This window comes from Enhydra lutris, unplaced genomic scaffold (assembly GCF_002288905.1).
Source record: "Enhydra lutris kenyoni isolate GAN:26980312 unplaced genomic scaffold, ASM228890v2 scaffoldscaffold20, whole genome shotgun sequence".
NCBI classification, from domain to species: Eukaryota; Metazoa; Chordata; class Mammalia; order Carnivora; family Mustelidae; genus Enhydra; species Enhydra lutris.
Window position 1 is genome coordinate 13,718,668 of NW_019154104.1, and position 20,777 is coordinate 13,739,444.

Genomic DNA, 20,777 nt, shown 5'->3' on the forward strand with positions numbered 1-20,777 from the left:
TCCATATTTTGTATAATATATCTTCCTATTACTTTGTAGATACTCTAATATATATCCTGAAATATATGTCTATATATTAAGATAGACACTCTAAGGATATATATTATATGCACACACATATGCCTATTTATACCTATCTAAATATAAATTTTACAATATGTATTTGTAAAATGAATAAATACTTTGACACATAAACAAATATGCCTAGTTTCAGGTTCGAAACCGAGCAGGACTTTGCAGCGTACGGCCCAAGGGTCAAATCCAGGCTTGTAAATAAGCTTTATTGGAATACAGCTGTTCCCATTCATTTAGTCACTGTTCAGGTTACTTGCACAATGCAACGGCAGAGTTGAGTAGTTGTGACAGAGATCATAAGGCTAAAATATTTACCATCTGACCATTTACAGAAAATGTGTGCTAACTCCTGGTCTATAAGATAATTTCTAAGCTCCCTAGCAATGTGTAAACACCTTGCTCACTGTCCCTCTTCCTTCCCTCATCTGTGGTAGCTATGTGGAAGTGCTGAGTGCGATTATCTGAAAACTAAATCCAGTATTGTACCTCTGTGCCTTATGCTGCTTCCTTTCCCTGAATTATCACCCCAGCTCCCCATCTCCTTTGCTTGGTGACATTCTGTATGTATTCTTTAAATCTAACTTACTTTCTATGTCTTTCTACCTGAGTTTTTCCATCAAGATAGAGTTAATCACTCTATCCTTTGTACTATTTCTGTATGATAACTGTATCTATAAAATATCTGTATAGTATCTGTCATTGCTTTTATCATGCTATTAAAATGCCTATGTATTTTCCACCCATGTATGTCCATGATGTACAATTTTGAACACTTTGGTATCTCTTACGTTCACATGTGTCTTATGAATGATGTATAAATTTAATTTGCTAGTGTTTCCTTCTTTTCCTTTCCTGGAAAGGAAACTAGTAGAAAAACAGTTAAATTGATAATACATGTTCCAATTTTTGGCATCTTGGACTTAAGGATGTGGTTTATATATCTTATTTCTGTTCTTAGAGTGTAAGGTTATTGAGAAAAGGTTTTTATGTAATTTATGTTTGAAGAAGATGATATTACAGTGTCCTGTGCATCACAGACCAAGTATGTTGAATTAAATACTATGTCTGTCTGTATTGTTCAGTGATATAATTTCAGTCTCCAGAATTAGTTAGTTAGTGATCATACACAGAGATTTAACAGTATCATTTGTTTCTTTTGCAAGAAAGAGTTATTTTGTGTGTCAACTTCAGTAACTTTCAGCTAATGTATAACTTAAGTGAACATTCTTTTAGTATTTGTGTGTTAGAATTTGGAGGTAGAGATTTAATGAAAGCCAAAGGAAAAATATGTAGGATTTTCCTGAGCTCAATTGTACTAGAAATCCGATAACATTTCGAGTTTTAGTATCAAAATAGAATAATATTGGATAACACATCAGTGTATATATTTTAGAATACTGAGTGAGACTTGAAACAATAGGCTGGCAAATTCTGAAAAGTCTGTTGAGTGACAGTGTTAATAAGTGGGTTATGTTAGCTGGAATATTAGAACATCAAGGCTTTGTACCATTTGAAAGTACGTTCTCCTGTGAATAAAGAACAACAATCAAGCTTTACATTTTTCTCTTTCAAGGGGTTGAGCAGGAAAAAGAAAATCTGGAGAAGCAGATGTCAGATTTGAGGGTGCAGCTGAACTTCAGCGCAATGGCATCTGAGTTAGAGGAAGCGAAGCGGTGCATGGAGCGAAGAGACAAGGAGAAAGCACAGTTTGCAGCACAAATAGAGGTGACTCTGCTATTTTTAAGTTGTATTCAAAGGACTTTAGTTTTGTTTCAGAGAATTGCTTAATGAAGTTTTAATAGAAAGTCTGTGGTATTTTAGGAACCTCTAGCATAATGTAAAGTTATGTAGATGACTACTTTAATTATACATAGATATGTCTATGGATTCATTTCTCTTTCCTTTGGACCTTAACGCCAGGAACCTATTAAACTTGAAAATAGTTTTTGGTCATGGCATTCGAGCCCTTCCTTCAGATAGAAGGGGTCTTTCTTGAAGGAATGGTGGATTATCATTTATTTTGGGGGTGAAACTGGCACAGCAAAAAGGGTACCATAAAGGTTTTTAAATCTCCCACAGCTCTACATGAGGCAGAATTGGGATAGTTATTCAAAACTATTAAAAATCAAAAGAAAGAACCTTATAAAAAGGAAATAAATGTCTTAATTCCAATATAATTATGTATATTATATCAAACTTGGATGACACATTTGGAAATAGATATGTAGCAGTCCTCTTCTGTATCTGTTTTTATTAGTGGAGTTGTATTCTAGTTGTAATAAGATACCACATTTGAAGAATTTTCTAAATTATAATGAAAGGTAGAAAATTGGTGTTAAAGACACCTAACTTTATATAATCCAAAGGAAATATTTAATGTTACTGCAGTTTGAGTTTCTCTTTCATCTTGTCAGTGCATCAGTGGAAAATGTATTTTAGATTTGGATCAAGATTCAGATTATGAAGATAATGAAATATTGGCATACTTTCTACAAAGCCCTCTACATGCATAGTAAATATTTATCAGAAATATTATCAGAACAATTGTAATTGTAGGACTTCTAAAGTTTGCTTCATGGGTATTATTTTAGTCTTTGATCCTGATGACAAAAGTGCTAAAATATTATTTTTCCAAAGTTAAATATTAAAAATTAAAAATATACTATGCTAATAAGTATCAAAGGTAGAGAAATCACTTTGCTAAGCTGTTTATAACCACATATTGTTCTGTCCTTCTTCCCTCCCTTCCTTTCCATTGTTTGATTTCATTTACCACTTGCAGAATCATATGAAAAAAAATCTCACATTCATAGGCATTTAAAAAATTATAATAATCTAATAATTCTCTTGTTCAAAGAGCCTGCTTTCCCTTTGTCCTAACGATGGCTCTTTTAACATTTTCACCTGGGTTAGGGAAAGAGTTGGCATTCTCTTGGGTTAGTTTGGATTGGTTTTAAGGGTTTGGATGTGAAAGACAGTTGGACAGAGAGATCGAACATTTACTCACATACTACATACTTAATGACTGTTTATTACATGGCAGGCATTGTTCTAGGTGGAGGTGACATGGCAAGGAACAAAAGCTGGAAAATTTCCCTGTCTGTGTGTGTGACATTCTAAAATTGATGCATAAAGTTGAGTTTGTCTCAAATCTGATTCAAATTCCTTTTGGAGGATGAAATATTTTTTCTCCCAGTTGCCATCAAAAAGGAATTACAAAAAGACATTGTTTATTCTGGAAGAAATTCCCATTAACCAGTTTTATTTTTCCTCCTGACTTTATTTTTAACAATAAAATAATTACCTAAATTTTATATCCATTCTTTCAGATTTTGTGACGCTTCTGATTATGGCTTTTCATACCTAGTGAAGGCCCTTTGAATATCTCCAAGCTTTTCTCAAAATGACGTCTAGAGTAGACTTTGTGAAGATAACAGTCATGGGTCACTCAATGTGACTTCTGTTGGGTATTTGATTGAAATTTAATTGAAAAGCATTTGGTTTCTGCTTTATTTTTCAAAAATATTTGTTGTTGGGGGCCCTTGGGTGGCTGTTGGTTAGGCGTCGACTCTTGGTTTTGGCTTGAGTCATGATCTCAGGGTCATTACATCAAGCCCTATGTTGGGTTGAGTGCTGGGCTTGGAGCCTCCTTAGGATTGTCTCCCTCTGTCCTACTTGTGCTCACTCTCTCTCTTTGGAAAAACAATTGGTGTTGCCTTATGCAGTCTATAATAAATATTAATCTTCTTTAGTTTCTTTTTAAAAACTGAATATAAATAAGAAAACATGCACAAAATGTGACTATTGGTTAGACCCCAAAACATTTGCTGCAGTCCTCTTCCTTGTGGTTTGTTCAATCACTAGTCTCTTTCTCTTTAATCTCAACTTCCTACGACCTTTCCTCCAAAACCTTATACACAGTCTTTTTCTCTTAAACTTTCCTACTCATTTCCATTTTCTTTTTTCTTTGTTCCCATAGTTCACTGTTTCTGTAATGTCCTCTTTTTGTGGAAATCCTAAGCCTTTTCCTTCCTGAAGCCGCCTTCTACTATAGCAGCTATAAGTGAAAGTCCTTCCTTCTGTACCCCGTCCTCTTACTCAAATCACTAATATTCTTATTGCACATTTTTCACACTGCCTTAATGTATCAGGGCATATGTCTTTAAAATTTCAAAATGAGTTGAAATGAAGGAGATAGGGGACTGCAGAAGAAGGCTGCCCTGTCACTAAGACAAATCTGACCTTGATATCCTTACCTTGGTGAAGACCTCATGTTTCAAGGTCTTGTTCTTACATCTCGGAACTTGAATTTTCTGTGTCCTAGAATTAATGTGGCCCAGGAGACTGGTTCATACTAACAAACCCATCAGAAGACAGTGTATAAAAGAGTGCCAGCTCATTGATGTACCCTGTGGGGGCTCTATATGGATATTTAAACACTTCTATGCAAGGCACCAGTCTCCCAATTTTCTATACCTGGGTTTTATAAATTAGTAACCAAAAAGTTGCTTGGTAAACACAATCAGAGAATAATGATGTGTAAGGGACTGTTTGTTCCTGGCTACGGTAAGGCTCTCCCACCCTCTCCCTCTCTTTAACAGGGTTCTTATAACCAGGGATCTGTTTATTTCACCAGATCTTGTTTTTATTTCTGGAGCATGTTGAACTGATTTCTTTTGTCTTTCTAACAGTCTCCCCTGCCTTCACTCTGATGCTCATCCTTCTGTTTGCATTTTCTTTTGATATGTTGCTGTGCACAGATTTTGCTCTGGGCCATTTACCAGTATGCACTGATGTTGTAATTCAAACTTGTGGCATTCTGGAAGCTACTTATGAATTAAATACATATATCCTTTTTCAGGTCATAAATGAGTATGTGTTAAGAACCAGGTCTTAGACAAACCATAATGACTCTTAATCTCACAAAACAAACTGAGGGTTGCTGGGGGGAGGGCGGTTAGGAGAAGGGGGGTGGGTTTATGGACATTGGGGAGGGTATGTGCTATGGTGAGTGCTGTGAAGTGTGTAAACCTGGTGATTCACAGACCAGTACCCCAGGGGATAAAAATATATGTTTATAAAAAATTAAAAATTAAAAAAGCAAAAAACCAGGTCTTATCTCTGTATTTCTTTGTGTCCCTTGACAGTGTCTTACCCATATTAGGACTCAGTATTTGTTGACTGAAGTAGTAAATTGTAGAACACTTTTTATGGTTATTTTTCAAAGCTAACTTTTGTTGTCTGGCCATTCTTTAAAAGCACATTAATTTCTGAAAGAGTTGTCTGTCAGTATTCAAGGGGACCTTTGCTCTTTCTCACTAATTGCCTTAGTTTTTGTTGATCCAGACTATATATTTTAAGCAGTTGTTTTACACTGGAGAAAAACAGTGAAAAGAGCTTGTAAAAAAGCAGAATGAAAGCTGAGTTTGGGTTTGCATAAATTACCTTTCAAATTGTACCTAAAACCCTAAATCTGTATATGCATAGAAAATACTAAGTACAGTTTTTTCTTTTTCTAAACTTGAGTTGAACCTCATTAACCTTGATAGGCTATTTGTATTCATAAGAATTCCAAGTATCCTTGATCAATGATTCCCCCTGATTTAATCTCAGCCTCCATCTTCCATCAACTTACTTTTCTTGAAGAAAAAAATTTGACTTTTAAATTCAATGAGGAACTTCAAAGAAAGAAAAAAAAAAACAAGGTGCTGTACATAATTTAGATTAAATGTTGAAAGTGATAATTGAGTGACAACTGACATGATTATTCATTAGCAAAAACTTGGAACTGTAATGCCATAATTTACTTTTAAAAAGAGGGTAGTGGAAAACAGAAATGATAATCAATAATAACTTTTCTTCTTGATGATTAGTGCTTCAAGAACAGAAGGAAGGTTGTTCCTTTTAACATGCTTTTAAGATAAACTCTTGATTCTTGCATTTCTTATGTAAAGCTGGCTGCTTTGCTCTGTAATAATGCCCCCTTCAATACTACTTTAAAGTCCTTCTTAGAGACCTTGCCCTGTTTGTAATTTTCTGTTCTTTTTTATCTTGATAATTTCTTCCTTATCCAAGTTCTTGTTGTAAAATAATGTACTGAGTACTAAGTAATTTTTAATACACAGATTATAAAGAAAAAAATATTGGCAGCAAAACTATATAGGCAGGCTAAAACTGTTGAACCTAGGAAGATGAGGTCTGCCTCTGTTACTAACCAAATTAACAGACATTGAAGCAGATTGCTAAGTCCACAAATGCTCTATGCTCCAAGTTCTTCATGAAGATGACTACTGGCAGATATGCCCTACATGTAAAACTAGGTAAACTTTTACACTTTGAAGATGATTTAGTTCTCAAATCATTCATCTATATGGAAATATTGGAGTTGTGAAGAAAGGCAGCTCTTCTATTTTTTGTAACTGAGAGTTGCATGAGTATTTTCATCAAACCAGAAAGTAGAAGTGGACCAAATATTTTAAATTTTCCTTTAAGACATCACCAAGATTTACTATTTAGTAGAGTCATTAAGGAAATAATTCAGGAATAAAAGTGTAAATTTTCAAATTCTTTATTTTCTGAAGTCATGATAATTTTTGCCTCATGTGTTTTATGTATAAATTGAGCATGTAGGCATTTGTGTGTCTCTGTGGCGTGTGTGTGCACATGTCCGTGGACAGGCGCATGAAGTCGGGGTGGGGGAGAGGGAGAAACTACCTTCTTCACAGAACAATGAAGTATTGATAACTTATGTTAATTATAGATAGATTTGATGTTAAAAGCAATTATAAAGATAACATGCCTTTGGGAATAACTATTCAAGGACTTGCTATGGAAAAATAGGTGATATGTAACAAATGAGGTAATATTTTTTGCAGAATCTTAGTAATTCATAGTTGTTCATTTCTTGACCACACAAATGCTGTTAAAGGGATATAAAGTAGACTTTGTAATACACATTTTAATTGTTCATGCATTATTCCTATAGCTTTTATAGTTACCTTTACAGTGATTTTAATTTGATAGCCTTATCATTTTAAGTGAAGACTTAAATTGTGTTTTAGATTTTTGTTTTCAGGCAGCTTTCTATAAGGAGAAATGAGATTATATTCAGCCTTAATGAAAACAGTGGGCCTGTTATACTCTTAAATGTTCGAATGGTATAAATTATCTTTGCAAAAAAAAAGGTTTTAGTAAGTAACATATGGCTAACATAAGCAAAGGTCAGTGTTAGCAATTTTTTTCATATATATTAAACACGTTTAATTTCTATTACTTTCCTTGCGTGAAGTGTGAGTTTATGTGATACAGTACTTATTTGGGGGGAACCTATGATGTTGTTAGGCTATAGTTTGCTCTTCCTTAGTGAAGATTAACAAATTAGGTAAACTTTTGGCAATTCTGACTAACGAACAGTTTCTGTCTTTATTAATGGTGGATTAGCTTGTTGCAGAGCAAACTTCCTACTGGAAAAAACTAGAAAAACCTGGGTAAGACATATATTTTAAAAAATATGTTTGACGTTATCAGAGAGTTACCAGGGTATAAGGACAGGAGGAGTCATGTCTTTAAGAAGAATGGCCATGCTAATCATCCCATACTTTCATCTGGGATACCTGAAGGGCTAAACCCTAGGAGTCTGGGTAAGCTGGAAATGCACCAACAGTCACAAAACCTGTAGCATAGCTTGGAATCTGCTGTGACATTATCCGTCCCTACCCTAACTGCCCATCTAAACAAAAGCAGATCTTTCGAGGAGGAAGGCATCATCCTCCAGAGCCCTCATTATTTCTGTGATTTGTCATACAGTGTTTAGCATTTGATCAAAACTTAGCAGTCCTATCAAGGAAACCCATTACTAAAAAACAAGATCTAAGCGAGAAATAGAAGTAGGCATATAGACTCTTCAGATGTTGGAGTCAACAGAAATCACCTTTAAAACATGGATCATTAATATGTTAAGAAATTAGATAATAAGATAGTTAATTCTAGCAGAGAACAGGACATTATAAACAGGATAGAAATTTGAGAACCAAAATATATAGTAACTGTTATAAGAGCTGGATAGGTAGGTAGGGTTTAATAAAAAATTAGATACATTTTTTTCCTTATTCCTCGAAGGATTTTATGAGACTTCCATCCATATGTATGCTTAGGTTATATAATTTAATATGTGGTTTGGTTTCTGGTCTAATGATCTGTTTTTCTATCTTCTAATTGGCAAGAAAAACCCAATTTATTCAGTCTTTCATTCAATAAATTTTGATTAAGAGTCTGTTAGGTATTGAGTCTGGTGCTGGAATCTGGGGGTACACAAATGAAAGCAATATTCATTGCCCGCAGTGAAGTTATAATCATTGAACTCACATTTAGCACTGAAGTTTGACTTCAAGCACGTATTGCATGGAGCACTTGGGTATGGTGCATAAACAATGAATTCTGGAACACTGAAAAGAAATTAAAAAAAAAAAAAAAGAAAGAAAAGCCAGGATGGGCATGAATCATAGTGAGACTTAGAATGGGGAACAGGGGTATGGGAGTCCGAACCTTAGGAAGTGGGCATGAGGGCCCCCATCCTCTGAGGACAGAACAATAAATGTAAAAACAAAGAGTCATCAAAAGACAAAAAGCAGCAGAAATACCTTTAAATAGAAATTGGTATTTGGTGATTGAAAATCTGAACAATGGTTTTATAGTTTTACAGAATTACCACATCACATTGTCCAGTTATATTTGTTTGTTCCTTCTATGTTACAAGAAACTGGAACACACTCAAATGGGTGGTTTAATGTAGGGAGGCGAGAAACTATCTTGACAGCTGCCCTTTGGGCTTCATGGACAAAACAGATTTCATACCTGTTACCAAACTGATGCAGTCATTGAGACTCTTTAGATCACAAAGATAAGAAAACTTGAGCCATTGCTATTTTGGGTTCAGCATTAATTCATTGGTACGGTCATCTGTGACCATGGTGGTGGAATCACTGGACCCTCCTGGCACTCTTTCTTTATATGTGTTCATTTGAATTACTATTGAATATCAATTGCTTTCAACCTGAAAAACTTCCTCGAATATTTCTTGTAAGGCTGGTTTGCTAGCAATACATTCTCCATTTTTTGTTGATCTGAAATGTCTTTATTGCACCTCATTTTAAAAAAAAGATAATTTTGCTGGATATAAGATTTTAGTTGATTTTCTTCACACTTTGAATATGCCATCCCACTGGTTTTGTTCTTCCTTGTTTCTCATGAGAAGTCAACTTTTGATTCTGTTGGATTCCTCATTCATGATGGGCCACTTTTCTTTTGCTGCTTTCCAGATTTTCTTATTGTCTTTGCCTTCAGGTTTGACTCCGATATATTTGGGTGAGGGTTTTTGTATTTATCCTACTTGTAGTTCATCAATATAGCTTAATGTTTTTCTTCAAATTTGGGAACTTTTAGCCATCATTTTTTCTTGTATTTTTTGTTTCTTTCTCTCCATTACAACTAGTATTTCTACTGCAGGTATGTTAGTATTCCACATTTCTTTGAGGTTCTGTTTATTTGTATTCTTTTTTCCTCTCTCTTTTTCAGATGGCATAATCACCACTGATTTATCTTTAAGTTTCTGGATTTGGGGGGCACTTAGGTTACTCAGTTGGTTAAGCGTCCAACTGTTGATTTCAGCTCAGGTCATGATCTCAGAGTTATGAGGTTGATCCCTGTGTGTGTGCGTGGTGGGGGAGGGGGGGGGTCCTTGCTCAGCAGGGAGTCTGCTTGAGATTCTCTCTCTCCCTTTGCCCCTCTCCCTCACATGCCCTCTCTCTCAAATAATCTTTAAAATTATGTTTTTGGATTTTTAAAAAAATTCTTTATTTTTATTATTATTTTTGCCAGCTCAAATCTATTGAGCCTTTCAAGTGAATTTTTCATTAAACTTACTGGACTTTACAATTTCAAAATTTCCATTTTAAAAAATTTCTGTCTTTTTATTGCTATTCTTTATGATATTGTCATCATAGATACCTTTCATTTAAAAAAATGGTTTCCTTTAGCTTTTTGAGCACACTTGCAGTAGCTTTTAACAAAATTTTAAGTTCAAAATCTGGTCCCCCTCAAAGGGAGTTTCAATTGTCTTTTTTTTCTTTGAATAGGTCACACTTAAATTTCTTTTCATGTCTACTGGTTTTTGTTGAATTTGACACTTTATATAATGTATTTAGTCTGGATACGAACTCTATACCTTCTGCGGTTTGCTGTTACTATTTGCTTTTTTATTAGTTTAGCGAATTGACTGGAGTAGCTCAGTGGAACTTATTTTCCCTGCAGTGTGCATTTTCTGATGTTGCTTCTCAGAGGGTGCAGCCTTCAGTATGTGCAGAGTCTCCATGACCAGCAGGGATGATTGGGTTTTAGCTGGGCTCTCTTTCATTCTCTAGTTCCCTGATCTCCTGATTAAACTTCTGTCTAGTCTGACTCTGTTGCTATCTCACCTAGGTTTTATCCTCTCCATTAATTGCTGAGTGCTTGCTCCTTCCTTCCTTCCTTCCTTCCTTCCTTCCTTCCTTCCTTCCTTCTTATGTTCACTGGGATATAAATTGTACCACAGTCTGATGCAGTTAAAGATGGGCTTCTACTCTTGATCACAGGATTGTGAGTTCAAGCCGCATGTTGGGGTTAGAGATTACTTAAAATCTTAAAAAAAAAAAAAAAAAATTAAAAAAAAAAAAAATAAAGATGGGCTTCTTTGTAAGAGTATGGTGTTGCCAGTGTTTGGAAGCATTTTCTGACTCCAAGAATGCTCTTCTTAGCTGTCTTTATTGTTTTTTGATATCATCCTTAGACTGTAATTTCTTTATGTTCTGTTACAAATAAAGTCAGTCCCCTTAGTCAGAACTGTCGGTTCTCTGTTTATATAACTTCTGTCTTCCTCTTTTTTTTTTTTTTTTTAAAGATTTTATTTATTTATTTGACAGAGATCACAAGCAGGCAGAGAGGCAGGCAAAGAGAGAGAGAGGAGGAAGCAGGCTCCCCGCTGAGCTGAGAGCCTGATGCGGGGTTCGATCCCAGAACCCTGGGATCATGACCTGAGCCGAAGGCAGAGGCCCCAACCCACTGAGCCACCCAGGCACCCTCCCCCCACTTCCTCTTAATAGACCCTCTGTGTCACTGTACTGGAGCTGGGTTGAGGGACTATAGCCCGCTTCCCTCTGGGGTGATACCCCAGCTCTTCAGGTGTGGTGCTGAGTGGGTTGGTAGTCCATGATCTCTTAACTAGCCCCTTCTGTGTAGAACCTTCATCGTATGAGAGAACTGGGACAGGAGCAATCTAAGTCTATGATGCCTTCTGCCCAGTGCAGGGGGACTGGTTGGGAAAAGGGGGCCTCAGTTCTTTGGCTGTGTCTATTTGGAATAGAGCTTCCATCCACTCATCTGGGGGATGATGGCCCCCTCTAATGGGTCTTTGATTCTCATTGAAGGGTGCTGTAAAATTAGTAATCTACTTTATGTACTAGTAAGTGAAGGATGCATATAGTAATCTCTACGGTAACTGCTAGAAGAAGAGTAATAGGTATATAACTAATACTGAGGAAGAAAGTGAAACAGTTAAAAGAATTACTACCAGGGGCACCTGGCTGGCTCAGTCAATAGAGCATATGACTCTTGATCTCAGGGTTGTGAGTTCAAGCCCCACATTTGGTGTAGCGTTTAGTCAACAACAACAACATCAACAACAGTAACAACAGCAGCAGAACCTTCCAAAAAAAGTCTTACTTGACTTACTGTGTACTTACTATGTACTTACTATGACTGTATTATGACTTACAACACTGGGTAAACAAAGATTCCTCCTAGGACACCAAAAGCATGAATCATAAATGAAACTATTATAAATCAGACTTGAACAAAATTAAAAATTTCTTCCTTGCACTTGGCTGCATTAGGAAAATGAAAAGAACAAGACACACTGGGGGAGATATTCACAGGTCATATATGGAACAAAAGACTGGTATCATGGTTATGTATTATTCCTATATATTCAGTTCATTATAGCAGTGCCTGGTTGTTTTAACACTTGTAGTCAGTATAACAGAAAATTATATTAGTGTCTCAATGGATAGAGATAATGTATTTATGAAAGTTCAACATCTATTAATTAGTAATTAAAAATTTACTAAAATTCTTTTAGTAAAAAGAGTTAAACTTTTAGTAAAAAGGAAGAGAGGGAAATTTCCCGATACTGAAGAGTATCTACTAAAAACCTATAGTACACGCTGTACTTAATAGTGAAGTACTGATTGGAAATGCAGCAGACACTCTCCTTCTATTCAACAATGTAATAGGGCTAATTGTCTAGGCAGTAATTCAAGGTAAAGGAAAAGTATCTGTTTGGAAAGGAATTAATAATGTTGTCTTTATTTCCGATTGATATTTTAAAAAACCCACACAATCTCTAGGTAAATTATTAACATTAATAGGTCAGGTGTGTTTCAGCTAAGATAATAATTGAAACCAAATATCAAAATAAAATGAACTTTGATCAGATCTAAAGTAAAACCAAGCCATTGAATCATGTTCAGTCATATTGTATCCACAAAATATATGTCCTAAGTATTGATTTTGAGAAAAAATAGAATTTTTTTCACTCTTAGGTAAAATTTATGCAATTTATTTTTTTTAAAAAGATTATATAATCAACATTAAGAACAAGAAAGGAGCTCTACCTATACAAAGGGGAAGAAAAATTGTAAAGAATCTTAAGTCATGTTGATATGAATCAGTGGTTGCCTTAGATTAGCTTTGTCCAGTAGCACTTTCAACAATGATGGAGATGTTTTATATCTGTGCTGTTCAACATGTTAGCCATCTGTAGTCATAGAGCACTTGAAATGAGGTCAGTGTGACTTTTTAATTTTACTTAAATATAGGTGAAACTTAACAGGTGGGAATGTGATTGGATGCTATGAAATTGGATTAGGAGCCATGTCTTGAATTCCCATCGGTATGGAAAGCATGCTGATTTTACTTGGTCTGAATATGACATGACTATATGGTGGGAGTGTGGTAGTCTTGGATTTTGTCAAGAGCTGATTAAAGAAACATCTGTCATATAGCCAGCCCTTCCTAGAAAATCCACTGGAGTCAAAAAAGGGTATATTACTTTTTTTTTTTTAATTGCAGTAAAATATACAAATCAAAAAATTACCATCTTAACCATTTTTAAATGTACAGTTTGGTGGTAGTAAATAAATTTACATTATACAATCATCCATCCTTATCCCCACTGAAACTCCATATCAATTAATAACTCCCACTGCCCATCCTAACCAAACCCCCCTCCCCATTTCTGGCAACCAGCATTATAACTATTATACTTCGTCTTTATGAGTTTGATTACTCTGAGTACCTCATATAAGTGGAATCATACAGTATTTGTCTTTTTGTGCTTGGCTTACTTAGCTTAACATGATGTCCTCAAAGTTCATCTATACTGCAGCATATTACAGAATTTCCTTTCTTTTCAAGGCTGAATAATATTTCATTCTAAGTATATACCACATTTTGCTTATCCACACATCAGTTGATGGAGACCTGGTTTGCTTCCACATTTTAGCTTCCACAGTGAATAATACTGTTATGAACATGAGTATATAAATATCTCTTTGAGACTCTGCTTCCAATTTTTGAGGGCACATATCCAAAAATAGAATTAGTAGATCATGAGGTAATTCTGTGTTTAATCTTGTGAGGAACCACGATACTTTTTTCCACACTGGCTATACCATTTTATATTCCTACCAACGATGCGCAAGGGTTCCAGGTTCTCCACATCCTCATCAACACTTGTGTTGTTTTTGTTACTTGGCTTTTGGTTTTTTTAATGGTAGCCATCCTAATGGATGTGGGGTGGTGTCTCAGGGGATTGTTATTTTTGTTTGAAACCGTATTTACTTAAAAAAAAAAAAGAAAATAGGACTCTTTTATCTCATTTAGGCTTCCTTAGCTTTGATTTCTCTCAAGAAATCAAAATTGAGAAATCAAGAAAAGTTGATTTCTCTCAGGTACACAGTGCTATTGTATCATGTACGATAATGTGTCTGATCTGTTTCCAGTAAACTGTAATACTCTCTAACGATGTAGAGCAATAATATTAAGTGTTAGGTTACATTTAAGTTCTTTTCACTATATGTAATGTAATTTTCACTATATGTATGTAATTAGAGATGACCTATTTCTTTAGTTGAACTGTGTACTTTATCTTGGTCCTCTCAGCGGCCAAATCAATACCGGTAAGACACAGGTGTCTGTCTTTTATTGATACCTGCTTTGTCCTATTGCATTTCATAGCAAATGTGTTAATCAGAGGTTGTTGCACCTCAATCAAAAGCAGTTCCAAATACCAATCTTCTGAAAGAAGAATGGTTTTATCCTATCTATATTCAAATTTTCTTCTCCCAAAGTGCCTACTTTAGTTTAAACATTAAAGTTGCAGAGTTGAAATTATTGGTCTAATAGAGTGTGAGAAAAACGAAGAAAACACAAATGTACTTGAGAGATGTGTGCCAGGGTCGGAATTTCCCCAGTGTGTTGCTGGGGCCTAGATGTTAATTATGTGTCCCCTTGTGTAATAAGTTGAACACTCTGAAGAAATGTGTATTTAAAATGTTACATGTAGTGAACATCATGGTTAATGAAACAGAATATTTCATTTTTAGTTAATATTTTATTTCTTCACAAAGAGATGAATGTATTTAATTAATTGAACATTATTTTCTGTACTTTGCTTAAGCTTAGTATCATGTTTCATTAAAAAGTACAAGGAAACTGTAGTTGTATGAAGCAGATATGTTCTCCTAGGATTTGTGGAGAAATAATTATTTTTAATCACTGAGAAAGACTAAGGAACCTGTTATTTGGGATTAATGTCTTTTTATGTGTCCCTGCTTCATTTGGCAAAGAGAAAATGAAAATAGTATACGTAGTCAAATTAGAAGGCTAAAAAAGACAGAAGATTCTTTTTGTAAAGGAAGCATTATTTGTGACGTGGTTACTACAGTAGCCCCTGATATTTTGTGGCTGATCCCTAACTCATAAAAGGGTTTGAATCAGTTTTTAAAGATTATTAATAGGTATTTTGCTTGAGTTAAGAAAAATTGACTCCCAGATTTTAAGTGTATATTCTGCTTTCCACCAATCATGACTTTAAAAAGTTTTAAATAGTGAAATTCCAACGAGTGTTGGCCCAGTCTAGCTTCCTGTACCTGTATTTCGGGGCTACCATGCTTGTTTTGCTTGGTTTGAGTTCTTTTATTCAGAGACTTCCCTTAATTCTCCTGACTGTGGAAAATTGATTAGTTGTCCTTTCACTATCAGTTCATAAAACACTTAAATTATACAGAAATGAATGAGTCTATCAAAACATGCAAGAATATGTCAGGCTAATTTCCCAATAGAGGTGAATGGGGCATGGCTTAATTGAGAGGCTGGGAATTTCAGGTGAAATCCTATTAAATCTGTTCTTTTGTTTACACAGTACAAGCAAAACTTTATAACATCAGTTAGGGTTAGTGTGGGAAATAGAACTGCTCTAGGTATTTTATGCAATAGTTGTTTATAATAATACTGGCGGATGTGGCCTTGCTTAGGCTTCTAAGAAGGGATAGCACAAAGAGGGATATTCACAAGGGAATATTCACTGTGGAACAAAATAAATCCTGTCTCTAAGACCTTGCTGGCCAGTAGCAAAGAGCCAAATTAGCAGTTATGTTGTCTCTACCTCATTTCTACATTCGAATTCTCTCTGTGTTGAGTCTAATTTGCCACCCCCCACCCCCAACCTAGCTTAAGTGAGTGCTAAACATTGAGTTTTGTAGCCTCTATGGAATAGGAGAGTATATTAGGTGGAGGTAGGGATGGGGGTTGACTGCTGTCAGTCACGTCATAAACCCCAGTGCCAGTAATCAGGTTTTCTTTTAGCTGAGAAACCTGACCTTGCCTTGTATTTTTCATAGCCCTTGAGCCTAGCCTTGTGTCCATAGTTGGCACTCTGTGAATGCTAGTTGAATTCATGTTAATCCTCATGTCACATTTACAAATACCTATCCATACACTGGTAATGTTATATTCAATGTGTAGTTTGTTTTGTGTTTTTTTTTTTTTTTTTTTAAGATTTATTTATTTAGAGAGTGAGCATGGGGAGGAGGGGCAGAGGGAGAGAGCATCTTAAGCAGACTCTGCGCTGAGCACAGAGCTCAATATGGGTCTCAATCTCATGACCCTGAGATTGCGACCTGAGCTGAAACTAAGCATCAGACACTTAAACAACTGCACCACCAGGTACCCCTCAATGTGTAGTTTATTTGCAGGTTTTTAAAGCTTCCTGTCCATTTTAGCTTACTTAAAAGTAAATCATCTATACACGTCAGTTAACTTGTCACATGGAACCTAAAATGTTCCAACATGCTGGAAAAGAGTTTAATTTTAATAAATACAAAAAGTATAAATAAAATTTTAATTTTTTTTTCTGCACTTGAATCAGTCCTCTTGCTGAGATATTTGCATCTCAGTTTGGATATAATATCCTTGTTCAGTTAGTGTTTTCATCTGTGTCTACTTTAAGGAAGTCATATTTTGGGCTGGAATTAGTCTTATCTTTGTTCAGAGTCAGTGTTAAGATAATTGAGTTCTGTTTTAAACGTGTTCTCCTTGAGGCATGTTTGTTACTTATTAACTTTAATGTCACCATTTTTGTCCTTATAAAGAATTGAGCTTTATATTTGCCTATACTTTAAATATCATTTTTGTTTCAGTGTATCATTTTGATAGGGTAGTTGCTACTTTCACTGTGCTGGGTTTCTAGAAACTATGTTGTAAAACACATCATTCTTTTGTGGTTTGTATGTGTTCATATGAGAAACTTTATAATTAAGCATGGTATTTCCAACCAAGGAGACTTGGGAATCAGAATATTTGTTCTTAAAATGAACTTGTCATCAATGCAAGCTATAAAAACTCTTAATCTTTATAATAATTAATATTTAAACTTGTTTTTAAATTTTTGATAAAATGAGTATAATACAAACACATAATTTTACAATATACATGCTTACTGTATGTGAGAAAACATCAAATCAAAAATTGTGTGATGTGTGCGTCTTCGTATTTCTGTTATACCATATATTTGATGTATCTAAAACTCAAAGTCTAGCAATTATAAAAATTAAAAGAAATGTACAAATGACTGTACTTCCATTTGGCTTGCCCTTAATCTGGGATCATTCTTTTTCAAATATTGCAGAATCAAGTTATTTGAAATTCTCACAAAAGACTTTTTGGGAGAGGTGTCTATTTGATCAGATTCTCTAGTTAATCTTTTCCTTCTTCCCCATTCTCCTCTCAACCACATTTCCTCTGCCAGCACCAATGTTATGAGCACTTTCATCATGAAAGAAGGCACCAAAGGGAAACAGAGGACAAGAGTGCTGTGCATACTCTTGCCTTAGTGGTGTTGGCTGTTGTTTGAGTTCTGAGATTGGCTGGCATAGGCATTCATTTTCTCTCTAGCTATGTTTCTGCCTCTTCCCTTCTGCCCCCCATGTTTGCTCTTTGTCTTTGTTACTTTCACTAGGAACTGTGAATTACCTTCTTTTTGTTCCCTTAGCCATCACCTAATGGTGTTAGCTCAGGGCTCTTTTCTTTTTGACAAAGAATCATTGTTAGAAAATGTTATATAAAGATAAGGACAGATGAAGACACCGAAGAATGAAATCTAAGTATAGATTAGGTAGCATAAATTGGGAAGAGAGGCAGAATTTGAAATACAGGAGAAAAAAATTGCTCATATGTATTACATTTATTTAAAATAACTGTTAGGTGTCTGCCTAATCACACTATATGGTTCTCCGTAGCAGTAGAATGGAGAAACATGCTGTCTTATTCATCTTTTTGTGTCTCTAGCAGCTTGGTTGTTGCTGAGTGCAGTAAATATTTATTGGATTAAATGGAAACATACCTGTATTTTCCTCAGAAAGAATGAGACTGACAAGTGGTGTTTTTCTTTTTCTCCCCCTATTCTCTTGAATGCCATAGATGGTTCTTACCTATTATAAGCAAGTTTTATTGAATTTGATTGCTGAAATTGAATTCAGATGAGAAAATATTGGTTCTAACAGTCCATTCCTGCATTAAAAAGATGATTTTCAATTATTTTTAATGTTGCTATAATATTTTAATATCCTAGTGTTAGCATAATGTCCTTTGGTGATTAATCTTTCTCAAGCACATATCTGATCATGTTATTCCCTTGCTAAAAAAACTTCTGAAAGCTTAAACTGGATTTCAGCATTCTCCTAACCTAGTTTCTGACCTTCCTTTTTAATCTCTTTTTGGCCCTCTTGAACTTATACTCTTCGTGAATAGCCCTGACGGCCCAGTGTGTGGCTCTTGCCAGTGCTACTATTGGTCCTAAATGCCTGTCCTTTTTCAGTGACCCAATCTTTTCTCTTCTTCACACTTGAGTTTGCTCATTGTCTCCTTATTTTATGTGCCTTTCTTTATGAGTTCTTGATGATCAGAGTAGTTTCTCTTAAATTTACTAACTTAAATTCTGTTTCTACTTTACTAGCTAACGGTGATGTCTCTTCCCTCCTACTTTATCATATTTGTCCCAATCAGTGTTTCTCATCTAATACTTTCCTCAGTGCCTAGCCAGTGTCTTGAATATAGAAGGGGAAAACTATCCTATGCCTGATTTTGTTTTAACCAAGTCACCTCTATTCTGTGTTTTTTTTTCCTCTCAGTTTTAAAAATGTTGCAGAAACATCCATGCCTCAGAGATTGTGTAATTCCTATTTAGGATTTCCTCCTATCTCAGGAAAGAACATGGTAGCTTATTTAATTATTTAAGAGGTTGTTTGGCTGGTATCCAAGTCAGTAATACAATGAAGTGGAATGAATATTAGTTTGAATATTGGGGACCTGTGGCTCTCTGCTGTAAACTACTTCCCTTAACTTGGATTGATTATCTCCTTGTCCCTCAATTTCCTCATCTTTATAATACAGGCCTTGGATTAACTCTCTAATTTTTTTGGAAAGATTTTATTTATTTATTTGAGAGAAAGAAAACATGCAGAAGTAATGCGGAGTGGGGAGGGAGACAGAGAAGCAGATTCCTACTGAGTGGGGAGCCAACTCAGGGCTTGATCCCAGGACCCTGGGAGGATGACCCGAGCTGATGGCAGACACTTAACCACTTAACTGACTGGGCGACCCAGGTGCCTACCTCTCTAATTTTAATGTTGTTTCTAGTTAGCAATAAACCTTGCCATTGTTGAGTTTGTAAAGTGTGCCAATCAATGAGTCTTTCAGATGTTTATCCAATTGATTTTGTGTAGGTCGTCATTCTTCTGATATGTAGATGTTATTGAGTCCTCTTTATAAATTTAGTTGCCTTGGCTCACAGGTGGTAAACACTTCTCCTAAGGTCATAGAGTGACAGAGCTGGGATTTGATCTCTGTGATTCATGTTCTTTCCCTGATATGCTACTATTTCCCTGGGATGTTGTTTTTGAGTCATTAAAGTGTGGCTCTTTTCTCATTACCCTTAAAGGTCTCATACAAAGTACATAATACTAGGTGAAAAGGTTTATTTAAAATAAATATTCTGAGACCCTGGCTTATTTGGGATGAAGTTTTCATTTTTAAATATTCCCTAAAGTGCCCAATCCTTCGTATGCATGTCTGACTATTAAATAAGAGTACTGGAAAAATTGTGTTATACTATATGTTAGTGATATCAGTGAACAAATAATCATTGTTGTCACCTACATAGTAGTCTGCTTTTTGTCTTTTAATGGAAACTGTTTCAATGTAGGTTTAGTAATTCTTGAAGAATATGAGAAATAAAAAGAAGGCAGGTAGGAAGATCCTCATATACTAGACGGAACTGGTTTCTTAATTCTATAAACTTATTCCATTATTCTCCTAGCTAGTCCAGTTTTTCCACTTTTGTATTTTCAAGTTGGTAAATATTGTTTTTGTAATCTACATATGTGAAATTATGATCTTAGATGTGTGAACAGTTAAAGCTAGAATTTATGAAGGATCCTATCCATACTATTTAAAAATAGAGTATCTCTTTTTAGAGAGTTCTTTTCTATCATCTTCTAAATGCAGCTATAATGCATTCTTTAATAGATTCTTTTCCTTTCTGTCTATTCCTTGGCCATTTTACTACTGGAAAGAAAGGAGTTAACAAAGTAGACCAGAGACTGTTTCCTTGGGTCTGCTTCCAAAATAGGCCCTTGTTTGGCATCTGGGAACTTTAATGATAATCAAGTAAGAAACTTTCCTTAAATGATAAGGTGTAGCTCATGGTGCTTAGACCTTTTGTACAAAGAATGTGGTTTATGCTGAACAACCACTTTCCTTCTGGTAGTCTGGATTTTGGTCCATACTAGGCAGACAATAGCTAAGTGACTAGCTTCTAATGAAAACTTTGAGCACTGAGTTTCTAATGAGTTTCCCTGGTAGCAAGTACCTCACACACGTTGTCAGAATTCACTGCTGGAACAATTGAGTTCATCCTCATCCTCAGGAAGAGGACTCCTGGAAGCTTGTGCCTGGGTTCCATTGGACTATACCCCATGTTCTCTTCCCTTTGCTGATTTTGCCTTTTATCTTCTCAGTCTAATAAATCTCAACATAAGTATGACTATATGCTG

General features: G+C 35.3%; 1 protein-coding gene across 3 annotated transcripts in view; it reads left to right on the plus strand.

The window, feature by feature from the left end:
• The window catches only part of LOC111148569 (centrosomal protein 128), a 395,466-nt gene that overhangs the window by 85,105 nt on the left and 289,584 nt on the right, over window positions 1-20,777 (plus strand). For all 3 annotated transcript variants that reach the window (XM_022505239.1, XM_022505241.1, XM_022505240.1), the window contains one exon: window positions 1,649-1,800. In XM_022505239.1, the coding sequence (XP_022360947.1) occupies window positions 1,649-1,800 (152 nt within the window). The remainder of the gene's footprint in view (window positions 1-1,648; window positions 1,801-20,777) is intronic.